At 42.6% G+C, this 18,741-nt stretch overlaps 1 protein-coding gene across 5 annotated transcripts in view; it reads left to right on the top strand.

The window, feature by feature from the left end:
• Positions 1 to 18,741, top strand: part of slc2a9l2 (solute carrier family 2 member 9, like 2) — a 542,218-nt gene that overhangs the window by 496,162 nt on the left and 27,315 nt on the right. For all 5 annotated transcript variants that reach the window (XM_068040353.1, XM_068040334.1, XM_068040343.1 and 2 more), the window contains one exon: positions 14,549 to 14,676. In XM_068040353.1, coding sequence (XP_067896454.1) covers positions 14,549 to 14,676 — 128 coding nt within the window. The remainder of the gene's footprint in view (positions 1 to 14,548; positions 14,677 to 18,741) is intronic.

Genomic DNA, 18,741 nt, shown 5'->3' with positions numbered 1-18,741 from the left:
GATGGTGGACAGGCATTGGGGAGTCAAGAGGTGAGTTACTCACCGCAGAATTCCCAGCCTCTGACCTGCTCTTGTAGCCACAGTATTTATATGGCTACTCCAGTTCAGTTTCTGGTCAATGGGAGCCCCTAAGATGTTGATAGTGGGGGATTCAGCGATGGTAATGCCATTGACTTTCAAGGGGAGATGGTTAAATTCTCTTTTGTTTGAGATGATCATTGCCTGGCACTTGTGTGGCGCAAATGTTACTTGCCACTTATCAGCCCAAACTTGGATATTGTCCAGGTCTTGCTGCATTTCTATACGGACTGCTTCAGTATTTGAGGAGTCACAAATGGTGCTAAACGTTGTGCAATCATCAGCGAACATTCCCACTTCTGATTGAGGGAAGGTCATTGATGAAGCAGCTGAAGATGGTTGGGCCTAGCACACTACCCTGAGGAACTCCTGCAGCTGAGATGATTGACCTCCAACAACCACAGTCATCTTCCTTTGTGCTAGGTATGACTCCAACCAGCGAAGAGTTTTCCCCTGATTCCCATTGATTTGCTAGGACTCCTTTTTGTCATACTCAGTCAAATGCTGCCTTAATGCCAAGGGCAGTCACTCTCACCTCTGGAGTTCAGTTCTTTTGTCCTTGTTTGAACCAAGGCTGTAATGAGGTCAGGAGCTGAATGGCTCTGGTGGAACCCAAACTGAGCAGGTTATTGTTAAGCAAGTGCCACTTGATAGCACTGCTGATGACACCTTCCATCACTTTATAGATGATCGAGAGTAGACTGATGGGGCGGTAATTGGCCAGGTTGGATTTGTCCTGCTTTTTGTGTCTAGGATATACCTGGGCAATTTTCCACATTGCCAGGTAGATGCCAGTGTTGTAGCTGTCCTGGAACAACTTGGCCAGTTCTGGATTCCAGGTCTTCAGTACTATTGCCAGAACTCATAGCCTTTGCACTCTTCAATGCCTTCAGTCATTTCTTGATATCATGCAGAGTGAATCGAATTGGCTGAAGACTAGCATTTGTGATGCTGGGGACTTCAGGAGGAGGCCGAGATGGATCATCCACTCGGCACATCTGGCTGAAGATTGTTGCAAATGCTTCAGTCATTAGACTAGTATTTAATTCCAGATTTATTAATTGAATTCAAATTCCACCTTCTGCCATGGTGGGATTCGAACCCATGTCCCCAGAGCAATACCCTGGGTCTCTGGGTTACTAGTCAAGTGACAATACCACTACGCCACCACCTCCTCAGATGATAATGCAAACAGTGTGCATGTGTTGGCTGTCCTGTTGAATTCAATAGCAGCACAGGACTATGGAGTTGTGCAAAACTTGATTTCGCCAGACAAAGCCAGCAGCAAATCATATGATGATTTGAAGACTGCTATGGAAGCACCTGAAAAAAATGCCACTGACAGTGACAGAGAGACGAAAATTTATTTGTCAAGATCAAGGGCAGGCATGGTCTACCAGCAATTATGTTGTACAGTTAAAACACATCGCCAAATTGCAACTACGGGGACAATTGAGTGAAAACCTGAAGGATCATTTCATTAGTGGTCTATGGAGTGAATCCACATCACTTAAGCTTATGAAAAAAGTGAGTGAGGACCAAGGCTATCGTTTTGAGCGGCAGTGGATCTCACACTCAGGGTAACAGCGGGGCTAACATGGGCAATGAGAATTGAACCACTGCAGATGGGAGCTGTGCTCGTGCAGGGAGGATCAGACACTGTGTATGGAAAGCCACAAAGGAATTCACAGAACAAGGTGAAGAGCAGTGACAATCAAAGATCATGCTTTCAATGTGGAAAGAATCACAACCCTGATGTGTGTTTGTTGGTTTAAATCAGCTACTTGCAGACGGTGCTTAAAAACTGGACACATTGAGAAGAAATGCCGAAACCCGAGAAAAGATTCACATACACAACAGAACCACACAATTGATCAGAGGCAAAGACAGAGTAAACAAAGACACAGTACAAATATAGACATTCACAAATTAGATGAAGTTGCATATGGTAATGAGAGTGAGAATGATGGTACAAATGAATATGCCTATAGTATGTTGAAGTTGTATGATGATGTAAGTTTTAACAAAGGGGCAATAAGTAGCTTCAATAGAGATAGAGGGTAGGGTTGTTACCATGGATGTTGATACGAGGTCCAATGTAACAATGGTACCTTTGACCTTCTATAAAGCCAACTTAGCTCATTTACATCTGTTGGAGGCAGAGAAGTCATTTGTCAGCTTCACAGGGAAAAATATCAAGCCCACTGGAAAGAAGAAGGTGAAGGTTAGATATGCTAACTTCAAGGGTGAGTTTTGTTTGTATGTTGTAGCATGTACAAAGTACATATTACTGGGTAGAGATTGGTTGGAAGTAATTCCTTTAAAATGGGAGGCTCTAGTCAGGTCAATCAGAAGTCTACGATGAAGGTAGAAGTACATTCGCTTAGTGATTATGTGTTGGGTAAATACTCAAAGTTGTTCAGGAAGTTAGGTAAGCTTTCGCATGTCAAGATGACTGTGAAAGAGGATGGTCTTCCAGTAAGAACTAAGCCATACAATATTTCTTATGCAATGAAAGGGCAAGTGGAACAGGAGTTGGATCATCTTCAAAAATGCAGTATCTTGACACCAGTCCCACACAGAGTGGGGCTCAGGCATTGTAACAGTCCCAAAAAAGGATAGTTCGGGTCGACTCTGCATCAGTTACAGAAATAACTTTAATCCAATATTGTGCCTAGTTGCAGCCTCAAATATAAATGTTGATGACATACTGTCAAGTTTGAGCAGAGGAGTAGCATTTTCAAGTTAGATCTAGTGCATGCCTACAATCAGTTAGAGCTAGATAAAGAGTCAAATAAGTACTTGGTCCTTTCCACGCATAAAGGTCTGTTCCAACAGAATAGACTGGTGTTTGGCATTACTTCTGCACCAGCTATTTGGCAGAATGCAATAGAACAGATTCTTCAAGGACTGCCGAGGGTACAAATATACCTGGATGATATTTTGGTCACAAGTTGGTCGCAAGAGGAGCACATGACAAACCTAGACAGAGTGCTAACATGCTTAGAGGAGTGAGGCCTGAAGCTCAAAAAAGAGAAGTGTGAATTTATGTGTAACCCGGTAGAGTTCTTAGGACACAGGATAGGTGCACAAGGGGTACACAAGTCAGAAGAGCAGGTGCAGCAAATTGAAAACATGTCTAGACCTACAGATATGTCGCAGTTGAGGTCCTACCTGGGCAAGCTTAATTATTATTAGGGAATCAAGGGATATGGTGAGCAGGAGTTGAAGCCTAAGATCAGCCACGATCGCATTGAATGACGGACTTCTGCTCCTATTTCTTGTGTTCTTGTATCATCAGAAGTATGTACACAATTTAGCATCTGCATTTGCGCCATTGATCGCACTGCTAGAAAAGCCTCGGAAATATGAGTGGTCGCAAGAAGACAAGAATGCATTCGTGTGGTCAAAGCAGCTACTTAGAGAGTGGGGATTTTTGACACAGTTTGACCCAGAAAGGCCAGTAACGATTACCACTGATGCAAGTCCTATTGGGGTAGGAGCAGTTCCTTCACATGTCTTTCCCAATGGGGATGAAATCTTGCATCAAGAGCGTTATCAAAGACTGAGTGGAAATACCCTCAGGTAGAACGTGAACCTTTAGCCATCATGTTAGCGCTTAAAATGTTTTACATGTATGTATACGGACGCAAGTTCATGCTCATTATGGGCAATAAACCTTTAACTGCTTTGCTCGGCCCACACAAAGCCAGTACTTGCAGCAGAGAGAATGCAAAGATGTCATATTCCAGAATGCTTGTTGTTGAAGGGTATTTTGTTGGAGCCAATCTTTACTCAGTCTTGCATTTATTTTACATAATAGAAAGACTACAAACATGCAACTCCTCAATCAAACCTTCACCCCCAGTTTCAGTAAATGTTTCCTTATATATGCTCAAGTAAGACCCTAATTAACCCCCTCCACCTACATATAATTAAACACAATTAAATGATTTCCTTCTTTTCCTTTAAATAAAACTTAGAGTTTAACTCGCACAAATATTTCAAAACAAATCAAAATAAGTTCCATATTCTGTACAAAAATTACATTGTGAGACACCCTTCCTCTAGGTACCCCCAACAATTTCTTTGTTTTACGAAAATAAATGCTTATACAATCAGTTGAATACCTGCATGTACCCAGTTAACTTTAGAGATTTTCTTTCTCTCCAGCATTTGTTTCAATGCAGGAAGGTCAATCTATAACCTTTATCACTCACACTTTTTGTAGCTTGTACATTATCTCAAAAGGAACAATTATCTACATGACATTCAATGGGTATCTTTTCTTTAGTACGCCACGTACAGAATCTCACCTAAAATATTTGACAAAGAGAACCCCATATCCACTGCCTCCACAAGAGCCAAGGTTTCTGCAGCTAAAGTACTTTTAACAGTCCTTTTTTATTTTCTTAGCTTCCCAAGCTGCAGGACAACATTTCCCATTTTCACCCATCAAAAATATTATGAAACCAGCTGCACTTGAACACCCATCAGCAAGATTAGCACATGAAGCATAACTAAAAATGACTGGCGTCCTATTCTTCGGGTCACCTAAGGATGGAAACTTAAGTATGCATTTCTGCGGTTTAAATTTTTAATGTTTTATTTGCCCTTAAACCGTTCTCAACTTTTGGGTATTTCATCATAGTACTTAACTCCGAAACATCAAAACTAGCATCAAGCCTTGTCTGAGTGCACAACCAGTTTAATTGACCAGTCAAGCTTCTCAATTGCTCTGTCTTTTCTTTAGATATATCATCGCCTTTCAGTGATGACCTACATTATTAACCGGGATGGATGTAACACTCTCTAAATAGGATTATTGATTTAAAGCTATTCCAGACGTACGCTATTTAAAATCTAAACCAATATATTTAAAAGTCCCACAAGCCTGACTCCCAATCTTAAATTCTACTCTTATCTTATTAATAAATTCTACAATACGAATTCATAAGAGATCATTAAGGTGCATCATGAAGATGCCTGAAAGTTTCTCTTTATGATACCAATAAAACATTACAGGATCTGCTTTTAATTGAACACAACCAGTTTTCAACAAAACAGATCTCACCAAGAAATACCATGCCCTCAAAGCATCTTAAGGCCATAGACACATTTGTTTAGTTTCCATAGTTTTCCTTCTGCATCTGCTGCCTCTTTAGGCATTTTTAGATTCTCTCTGAAAAGTATCACCCAGCAGAAATGCAGCTTTTACGTTGATTGATCTACACTCCCATGAATATGTGGCCAAAAGAGCTAAAAAGATTTTCAAGATTACTTTTCTAGCTGCGGAAGAGTCCACTCTAACATCTATATCACCCAGACTCTCTTGAAAACCCCTCGCAGCTAGTCTCGCTTTAGCCTTATGAGTCCCACCTGCAAGGACTTGTTCAGTACAAATCCATCTATGTGACCAGGCAGGCTGTCCCCTATTTGGTACTTCAGAATAAACACCAAGCTCTCTACAATTCTCTAACTCCTTTTGTTTTACTTCTCCTATTAGTTTATCCTCCTGTTTATTGGCAGCCAACAAAACTTCACAGTCATGAGGGCTTCTGCTTCTAATTCTATTGTGAAACTGTTCTTCAGTCTTCATTTCATTGTGTCATCTATTCAAACTATTGCCTCTACTAGCACTTTGATTTCTTTTAGAACTAATATTGTAAGATCTCCCTCTTACACTACTGGAGGCTCTTCCTCCAGTACGGGATCATTTCCTGACACAAGAGTCACTTCCAGATCCACTATCAGCACCTTCACTGCACTTTCTTACTTTCCACTTTTTCATCCAATTCTGCTAGTCCATGGGCCTCGCTTCTTGGCTCTCATCCTGAACATTCAACCAATATTTGCACTTGCCAGTAGATTTTCCTGCATGTTCCATAAGTGTTGCGTCACTCATTAGACCCCTTTTGAATATATGTTACCTGAGTACCTACACGGGAAAATTGACCTTTGGCTGTGATAGCTCTGTCCTACGCGTCATGATCACTCACATTACCACTATCCAACACTTGCTGTATCGTATTCTGTTCCTCAGGACCTTCATCACAAAACACATGAGCATTTGAGGTACAAGTTGCTGTGTTTCTTTCTATCAACTGTTCCGAACTGAGATTTTATAACAAAGAATTGTGAACTGTGAGGAGGATAGTGTAGAATTTCAAAAGGACATAGACAAGTTGGAGGAATGGGTGGACAAGTGGCAGATGAAGTTCAATGTGGAGGAATGTGAAGTGATTCATTTTGGTAGGAAGAACATGGAGAGACAATATAAAATGAAGGGTACAACTGTAAAGGGGGTGCAGGAGCAGACGAACCTGGGTGTATATGTGCATAAGTCATTGAAGGTGGCAGGAGGTTGAGAGAGTGGTTAACAAAGCATACAGTATCCTAGGCTTTATTAAGAGGGGCAAAGAGTACAAGAGCAAGGAGGTTATGTTGAACATGTATAAGCCAGTAGTCTGGCCTCAGCTGGAGTATTGTGTCCAGTTCTGGACACCACACTTTAGGAAAGATGTGAAAACATTGGAGAGAGTGCAGAAAAGATTCATGAGAATGGTTCCAGGGATGCGGAGCTTTAGTTATGAAGATAGATTGGAGAAGTTGGAACTGTTTTCCTTGGAGAAGAGAAGGCTGAGAAGAGATTTGTTAGAGGTATTTAATATCATGAGGGGTCTGAACAGAGCAGATAGGGAGAAACTGTTCCCACTGGTGAAAGGATCGAGAATGAGAGGGCACAGATTTAAAGTAATTGGCGAAAGAAGCAAAAGCGACATAAGCGAGCGGTTAAGGTCTGGAATGCACAACCTAAGAGTGTGGAGGCAGGTTCAATCAATGCATTCAAAAGAGAATTAGACTGTTATCTAAAAAGGAAGAATGTGCAAGGTTACTGGGAGAAGGCAGGCGAGTGGCAGTAGGTGAATTGCTTATTCAGAGAGCCAGTGTAGACACGATGGGCTGAATAGCCTCCTTCTGCACTGTAACAATTCTGTGATTCTGTGAAATCCTGATTAATCGTGAGGACTGAATCTGAACAGTTTGATTTCCTTGTTTAATAACTACTGTCTTACCATCATGACCTATTACCTTACCCGGCCTTTCCATTCCCTATGACCCTTTCTTTTATAATACACCAAATCTCCTGAATTAAATTCTATCTCAGATGGCCTTATACAATGCCTCAAAGCTCTCCGAATTTTCTCTGAGACCTCAGCCTTGATGAAAGCCCTTCTCCCTGCATATAAAGCATTTAAATGTGCAAAAAAATGGAACTAATAGTCATACCTCCTAGAGCAGGGGGACTGTTGAACAACACAGAAGGCAATTTGGGATTTCGCCCATAGACCAATTGATAGGGACTACATCCTCCAACCATCTGAAGCAAATTCCTTGCATGAACCGCCCATACCAGGGCGGTTGTCAACTTGCAGTTTGATTGGTCAGCTAAGATTTTATGCAGCATTTCATTGATCACTGAGTGATTCCTTCCACAGAGCCCATTGTTGAAAGGACTTTCAGCTGCAGCATTCATAACCATAATGTTCATGTTTTTATACATGTCTCTGAACTCGTCATTGGCAAATTTCCTTCCATTATCAGTCAGAAAGTTAGCTGCTGCCCCATGTCCAGTCCCTATCCATTTCTCCATGATTTTATCTATAATCACCCTTTAGTCTTTGCTATGTATTATTGTTGAAAGACTAAATCTAGTTGCCAAGTCTATAAAATGTAGCATGAAAATATTTCTGGCTTTGTCCCATACCTTTAAATCCATGGTGACTACCTCATTAAAGTCACGTGCCAATCGAAGGCTTAGGACGTGAAGGTGTCCTCTGATACTTTTTACAGATTTCACACTTCTCACGAATCTTTTCTATTATCCTCGTATACTCTTCATCAATCATACCTGTATCCTTTAGCAGGCTTTTTAATCTTTAACATAAAGGGTGAGCAAATTGTCTGTGTATTTTTCTGTCTGATTCTTATCACCTGATGCCATTAATACCTCTCTAACAGTCAGACGGGATACAATAATGCCCTTACTGGATAAACTGCAAATCCACTGACTTTCCAAAAACAATTGCCTTATCATGCTCCGTATAAAGTTTCATTTGTGCCTCTTTCATAGACGGTTTACTGAACAGTAAAGATATCTCACAATAGACTACATCAGTACTGATAAAGTGGCTTACTCCAGTTATTTTACATGGAATTACAACCCTCTTTAGTGACGTCAATGTGTTATCATCACCAAATCTAAAGCAAGTAGTACTTTTACACTCCTTAACCTTCCGTTGATCCTCACTACTGAGTGAATCCAGATAACATTGTAACCAATCTGCTCCACGTACTGTCGACGTACAAGCATTATCTGACATAGCACAGTTGAATGAAGCTGCGACTAACACATTCATCACTAGACTAAAACTCCTTGTGACTAGTAAAAGTCATTCAAATTCATTCAGAATTCTGTGTGTCATGTGTTACTTCGAGGACTCTGCCTCTCCGCTTTGGGTAATTCATTGCATAATTATACTTTGAGCCGCATCTGAAGCACCTATTAAATATTCCTGGGATTCATTCGCCTATTAATGCTGTTCCAATTCTGTCTTCTGCTATAATAGTCAGAGCTGTTAAAGGTGCTTTCATCCTCATTCCTCCAGTCATTAACTTTTCCATTGTACTGGTGCCTGCGTCCAGTTTCTGGACCATTTCAAAATCCGGCAATCATTGAATCCTCCATTCTTTGTATCACCACAAAATGTTCCATTTGTTCTACCAAGGCTGCAGGAAATGACTGTTTCCCCAGGAATTTTTTTTAAGGCAGCAGACATCTGATCGGGAGTCTTTTTTCCAGAACCAAACCTGTTAGAACCAGGAACCTGTCTATATGCAAAACCCTAGCACAATCTAGCAATTTAAATGCTAGCACTGAACCAGGAATCTCCAAATCGAATTTCCTCAATCTTCTATACAGTCTGTTAAAAGTCCATGATATAATTCTCCAATGAATAATGTCTGTTTTCCCAAATCTAAAAGTCTGAGCATGCCTCATAGGCATTTAATAGATCATCTTTCTTGTAAATCTCATCCAAGAATTCTAACAGAATATCCAAACCTTCATCAGAATCCAACTGAAAAACACTTTACTTCTGATTTTACTTTTGGTAGGAAGTGACAAAGCCAAGGCCATACCTTGTTTCCTCTTTGGTAGGGACGTAACCCATGCCCACGTATCCATTTCATTCTTCCACTGGCCATATAGTTCAGACTCAGAGAAATCCCCTAACAATTTACACTTGCGTTCTGCCATTTTCCACAATAGCCACTGGGATTTTAGTTTTCTATGTGAAAACAAATTCTTAGTTTCCAACCTTCAGCTTTAGACAGCCATTCTCTACTACCATGTGGTACTCCAGAAAGCTTGTGGTGAAGGATTTTCCTGGAGCCAATCTTTACTCAGTCTTGCATTTATTTTACAATGTACAAAGATTACAAATCTGCAACCCCTCACTCAAACCTTCACCCAGTTTCAGTAAGTGTCTCCTTGTGTATACTCAATTAAGACCTTAATAAACACCCTCCACCTGCATATAATTAAAAACAATTAACAAAGACAGGCAAAGTACCTAGCAGGATTTGATTATGACATTAAATACCACAGCTCAAAGGAAAACGCCAATGTGAATTGCTTGTCAAGGTTGCCTGATACTAGCATAGATCGGGTGACGCACAAATCTGATGTGTCGGTATGCCATGTCGATGTGTTGCTGTGCCCTAGGGAAGAAATTCACAATCAAATGTGCAAGGACACTGTCCTTTCTAAAGTCATAAGGTATACCTTAGATAGATGGCCGAACAAGCTCTTGGAAGAAGAAGGGAGTTTGAAACCCTTTCACAATTGTAAGCAAGAGATCACGATTGAGCACAACATTTTTATGAGGGGAATAGAAATTATCATTCCACCCAAGCTGCACAGTGCTGTTCTAACTGAGCTACATGAAGGTCACCTGGGAGTCATGAAGATGAAATCCATCGCACAAAGTTATGTATGGTGGCCCCAGATTGATGACCAGATTAAACTGTGTATTAAAGCATGTGGATCATGTCAAGTCATACAGAACAATCCTACACAGGAATCCTTACACCATTGGATCCCTGCTTCCAAAGCTTGGGAATGTATCCATGTTGATTTTGCAGGTCCATTTGAAGGTGTCACGTAGATGGTACTAGTGGATGCTTTTTTGAAGTGGCCAGAAGTGTTTATCATGCAGAGCTTGACACCAGAATGTACCATTGCTACATTGTGTAGTCCATTCAGTAAATATGGATTACCTCAGATTTTCATGTCTGACAATGATAGTCAATTCACGCTGGAAGAATTTCAACATGAATGGTATAAAGCACACGTTTAGCAAGCCATACTATCCAAGCACAAATGGACAAGCAGAGGGTTTTGTTCAAACATTGAAGCAAGCGATGGGAGTAGCTAGTTAGGACAGAGGTGCAATCCAGACTGGGCTAGACAAGTTCTTGTTAGCGAACAGAAACGCTACTCATTCTGTCACAGGGGAATCTCCATCAACCTTGTTCATGAGCAGATTCCTAAGCATACGTCTAGACAACATCCGCCTAAACATTGACCAATTGTACAAACAGGCACGCAACCGAGTTAGGCAAAGTAGGGTTAGCAAACAGAGAGTTCTCAGAAGGAGAGTTGTTTCTTGTGAGAAATTACAAAGGCAAGCAGAATTGGATCCCAGGAACCATAGTAGGCAGGGAAGGTCCAATCAATTATAAGATTCAAGTGCAAACAGGAATCTGGAAATGCCATGTAGAGCGACCCTTACCTAGGATATCTGAAATGTCAGAAAATTCTAAAATGTCGGAAAAGTCAGAGCTCATACCAACATGTGAACCTGAAGTTTCATTTTCCCAGATACACCCACCAATTGTGGGAAGTTTGATAGCCTATGATACCCTGATTATTCCTAAACACACTTCCATTCCTCATAAGAGCCTAGATGCTGATACTAGTGATTCAACTCAAGAGCTAATCGAGGTAGTGTTGTTAAGAAATCCAAAGGGAGAGGAGAGGTCAGAGAGTTGACAGGGTTCACCCATCACTGGGCCTCCTAGGAGGGTGAGAAGATCTAACAGTAAAAGAAAACCTACTGATAGACTTTCTTTGTAAAGAAAGGACTGGATTTTGTGTGGCCGCATGAGGCGGGATCAGAGGCGCATGGGCACAGAGTATCGCAACAGGAAGCAGGGGGGCGGTGGGGCGAAGGGCTCGTTGCCTTCCCGTCACCAAGCAATCTTCCTGGGGGTAGCATAGGCGCCCTCCTGCAGGTTTGGGAGGGGTGGGGACCCTCCTCTGTGGGCAATTTGTGGCACACAAAGGCCCCCACCGACAACCAATTCACCCCCCGGGACCCCCCTCCCCCTGGACTTCAAGACCACCCCCCAGTCCCCACTTTCCTGGGCCTTTCAGACTGGCCCCAGTGACCCCGCTTCACTTACCTCTTGTCGGGGGTTCCAGCGCTGGTCCTGGGTCCGAGGTCTCTGCAGTACTGGCAGTGGCCATCGCTCCTAGTGGGACTGCCAATACTGCCGGCCCTCTGATTGGCCGGCAGCGCATGGAGGCGGGATCCCTGTCCTTAAGGGGATGGGGATCCCACCTCCTGAAACTTTGATTTAAAAAGACCAGAGAATCGCTCCGGCGGGGCGGGGATGCAAAAAGGAAGAGGCGGGGATTTCCCCCGCCTTTTCGGCCTGGCGCCAGGAGCCTCGCCTCTAGCACAAAATCCAGCCCTACGTGTGAGATGCATGAACAGTTTAGTTATATAATTATGTGTACCACTTCAACTCCATTGATGGAGATTGGTAGAGTTATTTCTGTCCGTTTTCTTCAATGTTTGGGGTATAATTGGTTTTAAAGCGACCTATGTAATAAAGAAGAAAGATATTGTAATATAAGAGCATTCTAGTTAACTATAGTAATATACAAAATATCATACTGTGTTATTTGAAAACTATACATCCTGTACTTTAAACCGAAACCAAGTTAAAGGTTTTAAAGTAAACATGCATGATACATCCAGATTTGTTGTGAAGATAACTTTAGATTTGGTAGGGGAAAATTGTTGTGTGTGTAGATATCATCTTAACAGTCTATGTCACATGGTTAACAGTTCATAACATTGCAACAGAATATGTATTTAGTGGAGCACTGCTCTTGATCCGTGGGATCTTTGTGTGTGTATCTAGTTGGAGTCGTTATGTTTTAGTTTTATGGTTCTCACAGTAAATTGTCCTGGAAGACACCTACAACCAGTGTCCTGTTTTATTCTTGGTGAGATACAAACCCAACACTTTGGTAATACATTGGCAAAACCCCTAAGGAAAAGGGGGTGACCTGGCTATGTTTCTACCAGTCTCCATTTCCATCTGCTTCATACAGGACAAATGATGGGCCTGAGGCGATTCCTAAGACAGGAGTGCTTGCTACCAAACCTCGGTTGCACTCACCATTCCAGTGTTGACTGTAAGTTAAGAGAGATGAGGCATACCCATTTCCACAAGGGTGCATATGAGCCCCACTTGTGATAAAAGGTCTGAATCCCCAAAGGCGACATTAAAATAAATAATTTCCTGATAGAGTCATAGAGTCATACAGCACAGAAACAGACCCTTTGGCCCATCATGTCTGTGCTGGCCATCAAGCACCTAACTATTCTAGTCCCATTTTCCAGCACTTGGCCCGTAGCCATGTATGCTATGGCATTTCAAGTGCTCATCTAAGTACTTCTTAAATGTTGTGAGGGTTCCTGCCTCTACCACCCCTTCAGGCAGTGTATTCCAGATTCCAACCACCCTCTGTGTGAAAAATGTTTTCCTCAAATCCCCTGTAAACCTCCTGACCCTTACTTTAAATCTATGCCCCCTGGTTACTGGCCCCTCCGCGAAGGGAAAAAGTCTCTTCCTATCTAACCTATCAATGCCCCTCATAATTTTGTATACCTCAATCATGTCCCCCTTGTCCTTCTCTGTCCTAAGGAAAACAATCCTAGCCTGTTCAGTCTCTCGTCATAGCTGAAATGCTTCAGCCCAGGCAACATCCTGGTGAATCTCCTCTGCACCCTCTCCAGGGCAATCACATCCTTCCTATAGTGTGGTGACCAGAACTATACACAGTACTCCATCTGTGGCCTAACTAGCGTATTATACAGCTCCATCGTAACCTCCCTGCTCTTATATTCTATGCCTCGGCTAATGAAGGCAAGTATCCCATATGCCTTCCTAACCAAATTAAAAGCAAAATACTGCGGATGCTGGAAATCTGAAATAAAAACAAGAAATGGTGGAACCACTCAGCAGGTCTGGCAGCATCTGTGGAAAGAGAAGCAGAGTTAACGTTTCGGGTCAGTGACCCTTCATCGGAACTGACAAATATTAGAAAAGTCACAGGTTATAAGCAAGTGAGGTGGAGGTGGGGCAAGAGGTAACAAAGGAGGTCTAGATTGGACCAGGCCGCATAGCTGACCAAAAGGTCACGGAGCAAAGGCAAACAATATGTTAATGGTGTGTTGAGTGCTGCTGCCTTCAGTGATCTATGGACAAGTTACACCAAGGTCCCTCTGAACTTCTGTACTTCCTGGTGTCCTACCATCCATTGTATATTTCCTGGGTCGGTTCCCTCACTCGCAGACCAATTGGAGCCAGGGGAACCTCGGTAATACCTTTCCCATGGACGGGCAACCAGTCTAGTTTCCTGACACATGGGCAGATGAGTGCCAAAGACATACCCCAAAATATTATTCTGCTCACCAGCTCCAAACAAATAAGGTACTGAGCATGCAAACTTAGCTAAAATAAAAGCAAAATACTGCGGATGCTGGAACTCTGAAACAAAAACAAGAAATGCTGGATTCACTCAGCAGGTCTGGCAGCTTCTGAGTTCCGAAGAAGGGTCACTGACCCGAAACGTTAACTCTGCTTCTCTTTCCACAGATGCTGCCAGACCTGCTGAGTGAATCCAGCATTTCTTGTTTTTGATGCAAACTTAGCTGATGGTCCATGAACAAGATTCCGACACAATCCTCAAGATCATGGCCCATGGAATTTCAAACATTTTGTGATTTTAATATTTCATCGTGCATTCTGCATTCAGAAATGTAATGGTTCTGTTATTGGACAAAAATGTATACCTATTTTTAAAACTGCAAACAAGATTACAGTTAACCATTCATGGGAAATGTCTGATTAGAGAGGGCTGGGAGAGTTGTCTGTAACACTAACACAATGTGCATTTAAAGTACCAGTTGAAGTCATAATTGTTTCTGAGCTAAACTTGGTATTATCGGGTTCACTTGGACTAGTCCATCAGTGTATCTATGATGCTACAATGTGCATTAAAAAACAAATTTTTAAAGTTCTGACTGTTGCACTCTCTTAATTTCAGGTGGGATTCCTTTTTTCCTCACTGGTGAGATGTTTGATCAGTCCTGTCGATCTTCTGCATTCATGATTGGTGGCACAGTGACCTGGCTTTGTAACTTTTTTGTTGGACTTCTTTTCCCTTTTATCCAGGTATGGTTTAAATGGAAGCTGTTGTGACTGCCAAGTATAGAGCAATATAAACTTGGATAAGTAAAATAAAATTAGCATTACAATCCTAGAGAAGAAACTTGTGATATCTAAAGTACTGGGTGGTAAGACACATTGGATCCCATACTGCTCTTCGAGCCACTGATTGTATAAAACCTGCCATTCCCCTTCTCTACTTGAGCACTACCTGAACATTTCATTGAATCATCCAGCACAAAAGGAAGTCATTCAGTTCAACATATCTACGCTAGCTCTTTGAAAAAGCTATCCAATTAGTCCCACTCCCCTCCTCATTCCCCTTAGCACTGCATTTTTTTCCATTTCAGGTATTTATCCAATTACCTTTTGAAAGTTACTATTGAACCTGCTTCCGTCAACCTTTCAGGCAGTGCATTCCAAATCATAATAATTTGCTGCACAGAAAAACTTCTCTTCATCTCTCCCCATTTCTTTTGCCAATTATCTTAAACCTCTTGGTAATACACCAAAAATGTCAGGAGTACAGCATCCGTTGATGCCTCAATACTAGTTAAAATTCATTGAAATGAATGCTGAAAAATATCAAACTAACTCCTACAGACAGGGATGATCCCTAATCAGCATGGATTTTGTGAATCACAGATACTTAAGCGGTTAGAGCACAATAATTGTCCTCAGGACCTCTGATGTATTGAGGGGAACAAAGAGCCAGACTTTCAGCTCTTGTTCCTATTCAGTAAATGTTTCTGGATGTCAGGTATGGACATGATCAAGATCAGATGTGAAAGCCTCCACAGACAAATAGCCTGTACTCACTCCCGACTCACACATAAAGAACGTCCACCTGGGTGAGGATGTAGGCAGTGACCATAATTTCATAACCATATTTTAACATAAATCGGTGTTTTCAAGAGCCAATGGGAGAAAATTGGATAGGCGGAAATTCCGCAGCAATTTTCCCAGTTGCCTGCTGTAATTTCAATGGGAAATCGGTGGAACTCGCACAGAATTCCAGGTTCCTATACTGTACGGTGTGTAATTCCACACTGACTAGATGTTAGTGTACAACCTTACAAGTGTAATTAGCTATTCATATTCTGGAGATATGGGGGTCACAGATCTGGTGTCCTTTAGGGTCCTTATGACAAAATGAGCAACCATGAGAAGAGAAAGAGGCAACTGTTTTAAAAAAGAATTATTCTTATACCATAGATCATTTCAGGCAGTGAGGCCATCTGCCTGCCTCCTGATTTGTACTTTTCTCCCTCAGCCCCCACTGAAACTGATACTGGCTTATCCTTCCACCGACACACAGTGGCAGCAGTGTGTACCATCTACAAGAAGCACTGCAGCAACGCACCAAAACTCCTTAGACAGCACCTTCCAAACCTGCAACCTCTACCACCTAGAAGGACAAGGGCAGCAGATGCATAGGAACACCACCACCTGCAAGTTCCCCTCCAAGTCACACACTATCCTGACTTGGAACTATATCACCGTTCCTTCACTGTCGCTGGGTCAATATCCAAGAACTCCCTTTCTAACAGCACTGTGGGTGTACCTACCCCACATGGACTGCAGCGGTTCAAGAAGGCAGATCACCACCACCTTCTCAGGGGCAATTTGTCCCGGCCAGCAACGCCCACATCCCATGAACGAATAAAAAAAATGTAAATAACGCTGGGCCAGGTGTGGGGATGAGCCCTAAGGAATTTCCCTCCTGACTAGCTGCTGCTTGCTGGAGCCACCATGGGGGAAATGGTGATAATCTTCATGAAGTGACAGGAGTGTGTTTGAGGTGGCCCCAAGGTGGGGAAGGGAGAGCCTTGTAGCGTCCTTTCTTCCGTCTGGTCTTGCCCCCAACACTTACCAGATGAAGGCCCCCAGTCTCATCTGAAGTCTTCAGCGGGACAATGCTTCCCATCCTCAGGAGGCTTCTGCCCCTTTCCGATCCCTCAAAGATTTTCTAGTACTGCAGTGGTATCCCTGCACAGTATCAGCAATATTCTGCTCTTTGCACTGATAGGTTCCCTCTCAATGTCCTGAATCCCACTGGGAACCCGTTGTGCACTTCAAATAAGTAGATAGAAATAGGTCTGAGCTGTAGAAAATTGGAAAATCCTATCGTACTGGAAAACTGCCTCAGAGGAGCATGCTGGCTTGGATGTCTGCAAATGAATTACTGACATTAATGCAGTCTTGGAGCTCAGTTGGTGAAGAAAACGATCACTCTTGACTCTCGTTTTTTTTAATTACCTCAATCTTTTGATTGAATTATTGATTAATATTCTGCTGCTGTCCTTATCATACCATGTATAAACACATACCATTTCAGGTCTCCTCTTTATACTTTGCTCTTTGTCTGTCCTGTTTATTGAGTTTGTTTGAATTGTGGTGTTGCGATACTTTGGCTGGGGATTTCCATTTTTGCACTTTCCAGCCCCCAGTGTTCTGACCATTAAAGAGAATGGGTGGAAAATGGCAGGATGGAAAGTTAAAAAGAAACCTCCTGTTCTTTCAGACCGACTCGCAGTGGGGGAGGCCGGCAATGCATCAGGAACCTGGAAGTTTCAGCAGCGTGTTTGTCAGTTGCAGCTGCATCTGATTCCGCGTTTCTCGACCAATTAGAGCGAGCGGGCGTGATAATGACCCACATAAGTCTATTTCAGCTCCAATATTTAAAGGGACCCTGCGAGAGTTGAAGAATTGTACAAGTGTGTAGATAAAGCTCGAATCTGCAGAAATGGAGGCTCAACATGGCAGGGCAGCACCACGCTTCTTCAGTGCATCTCTGGAAATAATGCTGGAAATATGGGCTGCATGGGCCCATAGGGAGATTCTGTCCCCCATGGACAGGAGGAGGACGGCTGCCACTGAAAACAAGCAGGCGTATTTGGAGTTGGCAGAAGAGGTCAGTTGCTGGAGTGTGGTGCCTGTCTCCTGGATACAATGCTGCAATGACCTAATCAGGACCAGAAAGTTGATAATGATCAGCTAAGTGATCTTTCCTTGTTCCAACTGTGTGTATGATATGACTTTAATTACCTGAAAGTACTTCCTTCGTCTGCAACTGTGTTCAAAGGACCTTCAGATCTTCATGTCATAATTTATTTTTATTTTAGAGATTTTAGGCCCTTCAGCCCACCGAGTCTGTGCCGACCAACAACCACCCATTTATACTAATCCTACATTAACCCCATATTCCCTACCATTCTCTTACCACCTACCTACACTAGGGGCAATTTACAATGGCCAATTTACCTATCAACCTGTTTTTACCAATCAAGTCTTTGGCTGTGGGAGGAAACCGGAGCACCCGGCGGAAACCCACGCAGTCTTGCAAACTCCACACAGGCAGTACCCAGAACTGAACCCGGGTCGCTGGAGCTGTGAGGCTGTGGTGCTAACCACTGCGCCACTGTGCCGCCCAATAATCAATCTTAATCAATAATCTCTGTCCTTAACTCCTTAAATTTTTTAAGGGTAGTGTTTATTACTGAAAAATTCAGTTGCGAAGCACCCATATTTTCGACGCTATGGGTGCCATTTCGGATCCAAAATGGCATCCAAGCCACATGTACACATTTCTAGTCTAGTGCAGGCTGCACCAGACACCATTTTGTGTAGGTTATTAGTACAGGCTCCAGGAGCAAGCACGGGAAGTATGCAAAGTAGGCATATCATGATGTCATTCAGAACGTAACACAGACTTCACTCTAGTGGTGCCATTCTCGACCTCAGCGCTCCAGCTAAGGCTATCTCTTAACCTTGCACAACTGAACCTATGATAAGCAGCAGGAAAGACCATCCACCAGTGCTATTTAAAGGGACCATCAACCACTTTCATGTTAGTTGCCAACTGGCTGAGTCAGTAGAAGTGTTTGGAGATTTGTACTGCTATTTAAATCTGGTGAATTCTACAGGGAGTGGTGAGGCATGTGATGAAAGCCTTGGTTCTGACTTCAAGGGTTCTTCTCAGACCACTTGTTCCCAGTCATGGGTGCTGTAGTTACCATCCTCCTTGGCCCGCAGCGTGACAGGGAGAATGAGCAAAGGCAACACAGAGGA

The sequence above is a fragment of the Heterodontus francisci genome, chromosome 1, assembly GCF_036365525.1.
Source record: "Heterodontus francisci isolate sHetFra1 chromosome 1, sHetFra1.hap1, whole genome shotgun sequence".
In the NCBI taxonomy this organism is placed as follows: Eukaryota; Metazoa; Chordata; class Chondrichthyes; order Heterodontiformes; family Heterodontidae; genus Heterodontus; species Heterodontus francisci.
This window is presented reverse-complemented; position numbering and strand designations above follow the sequence as displayed.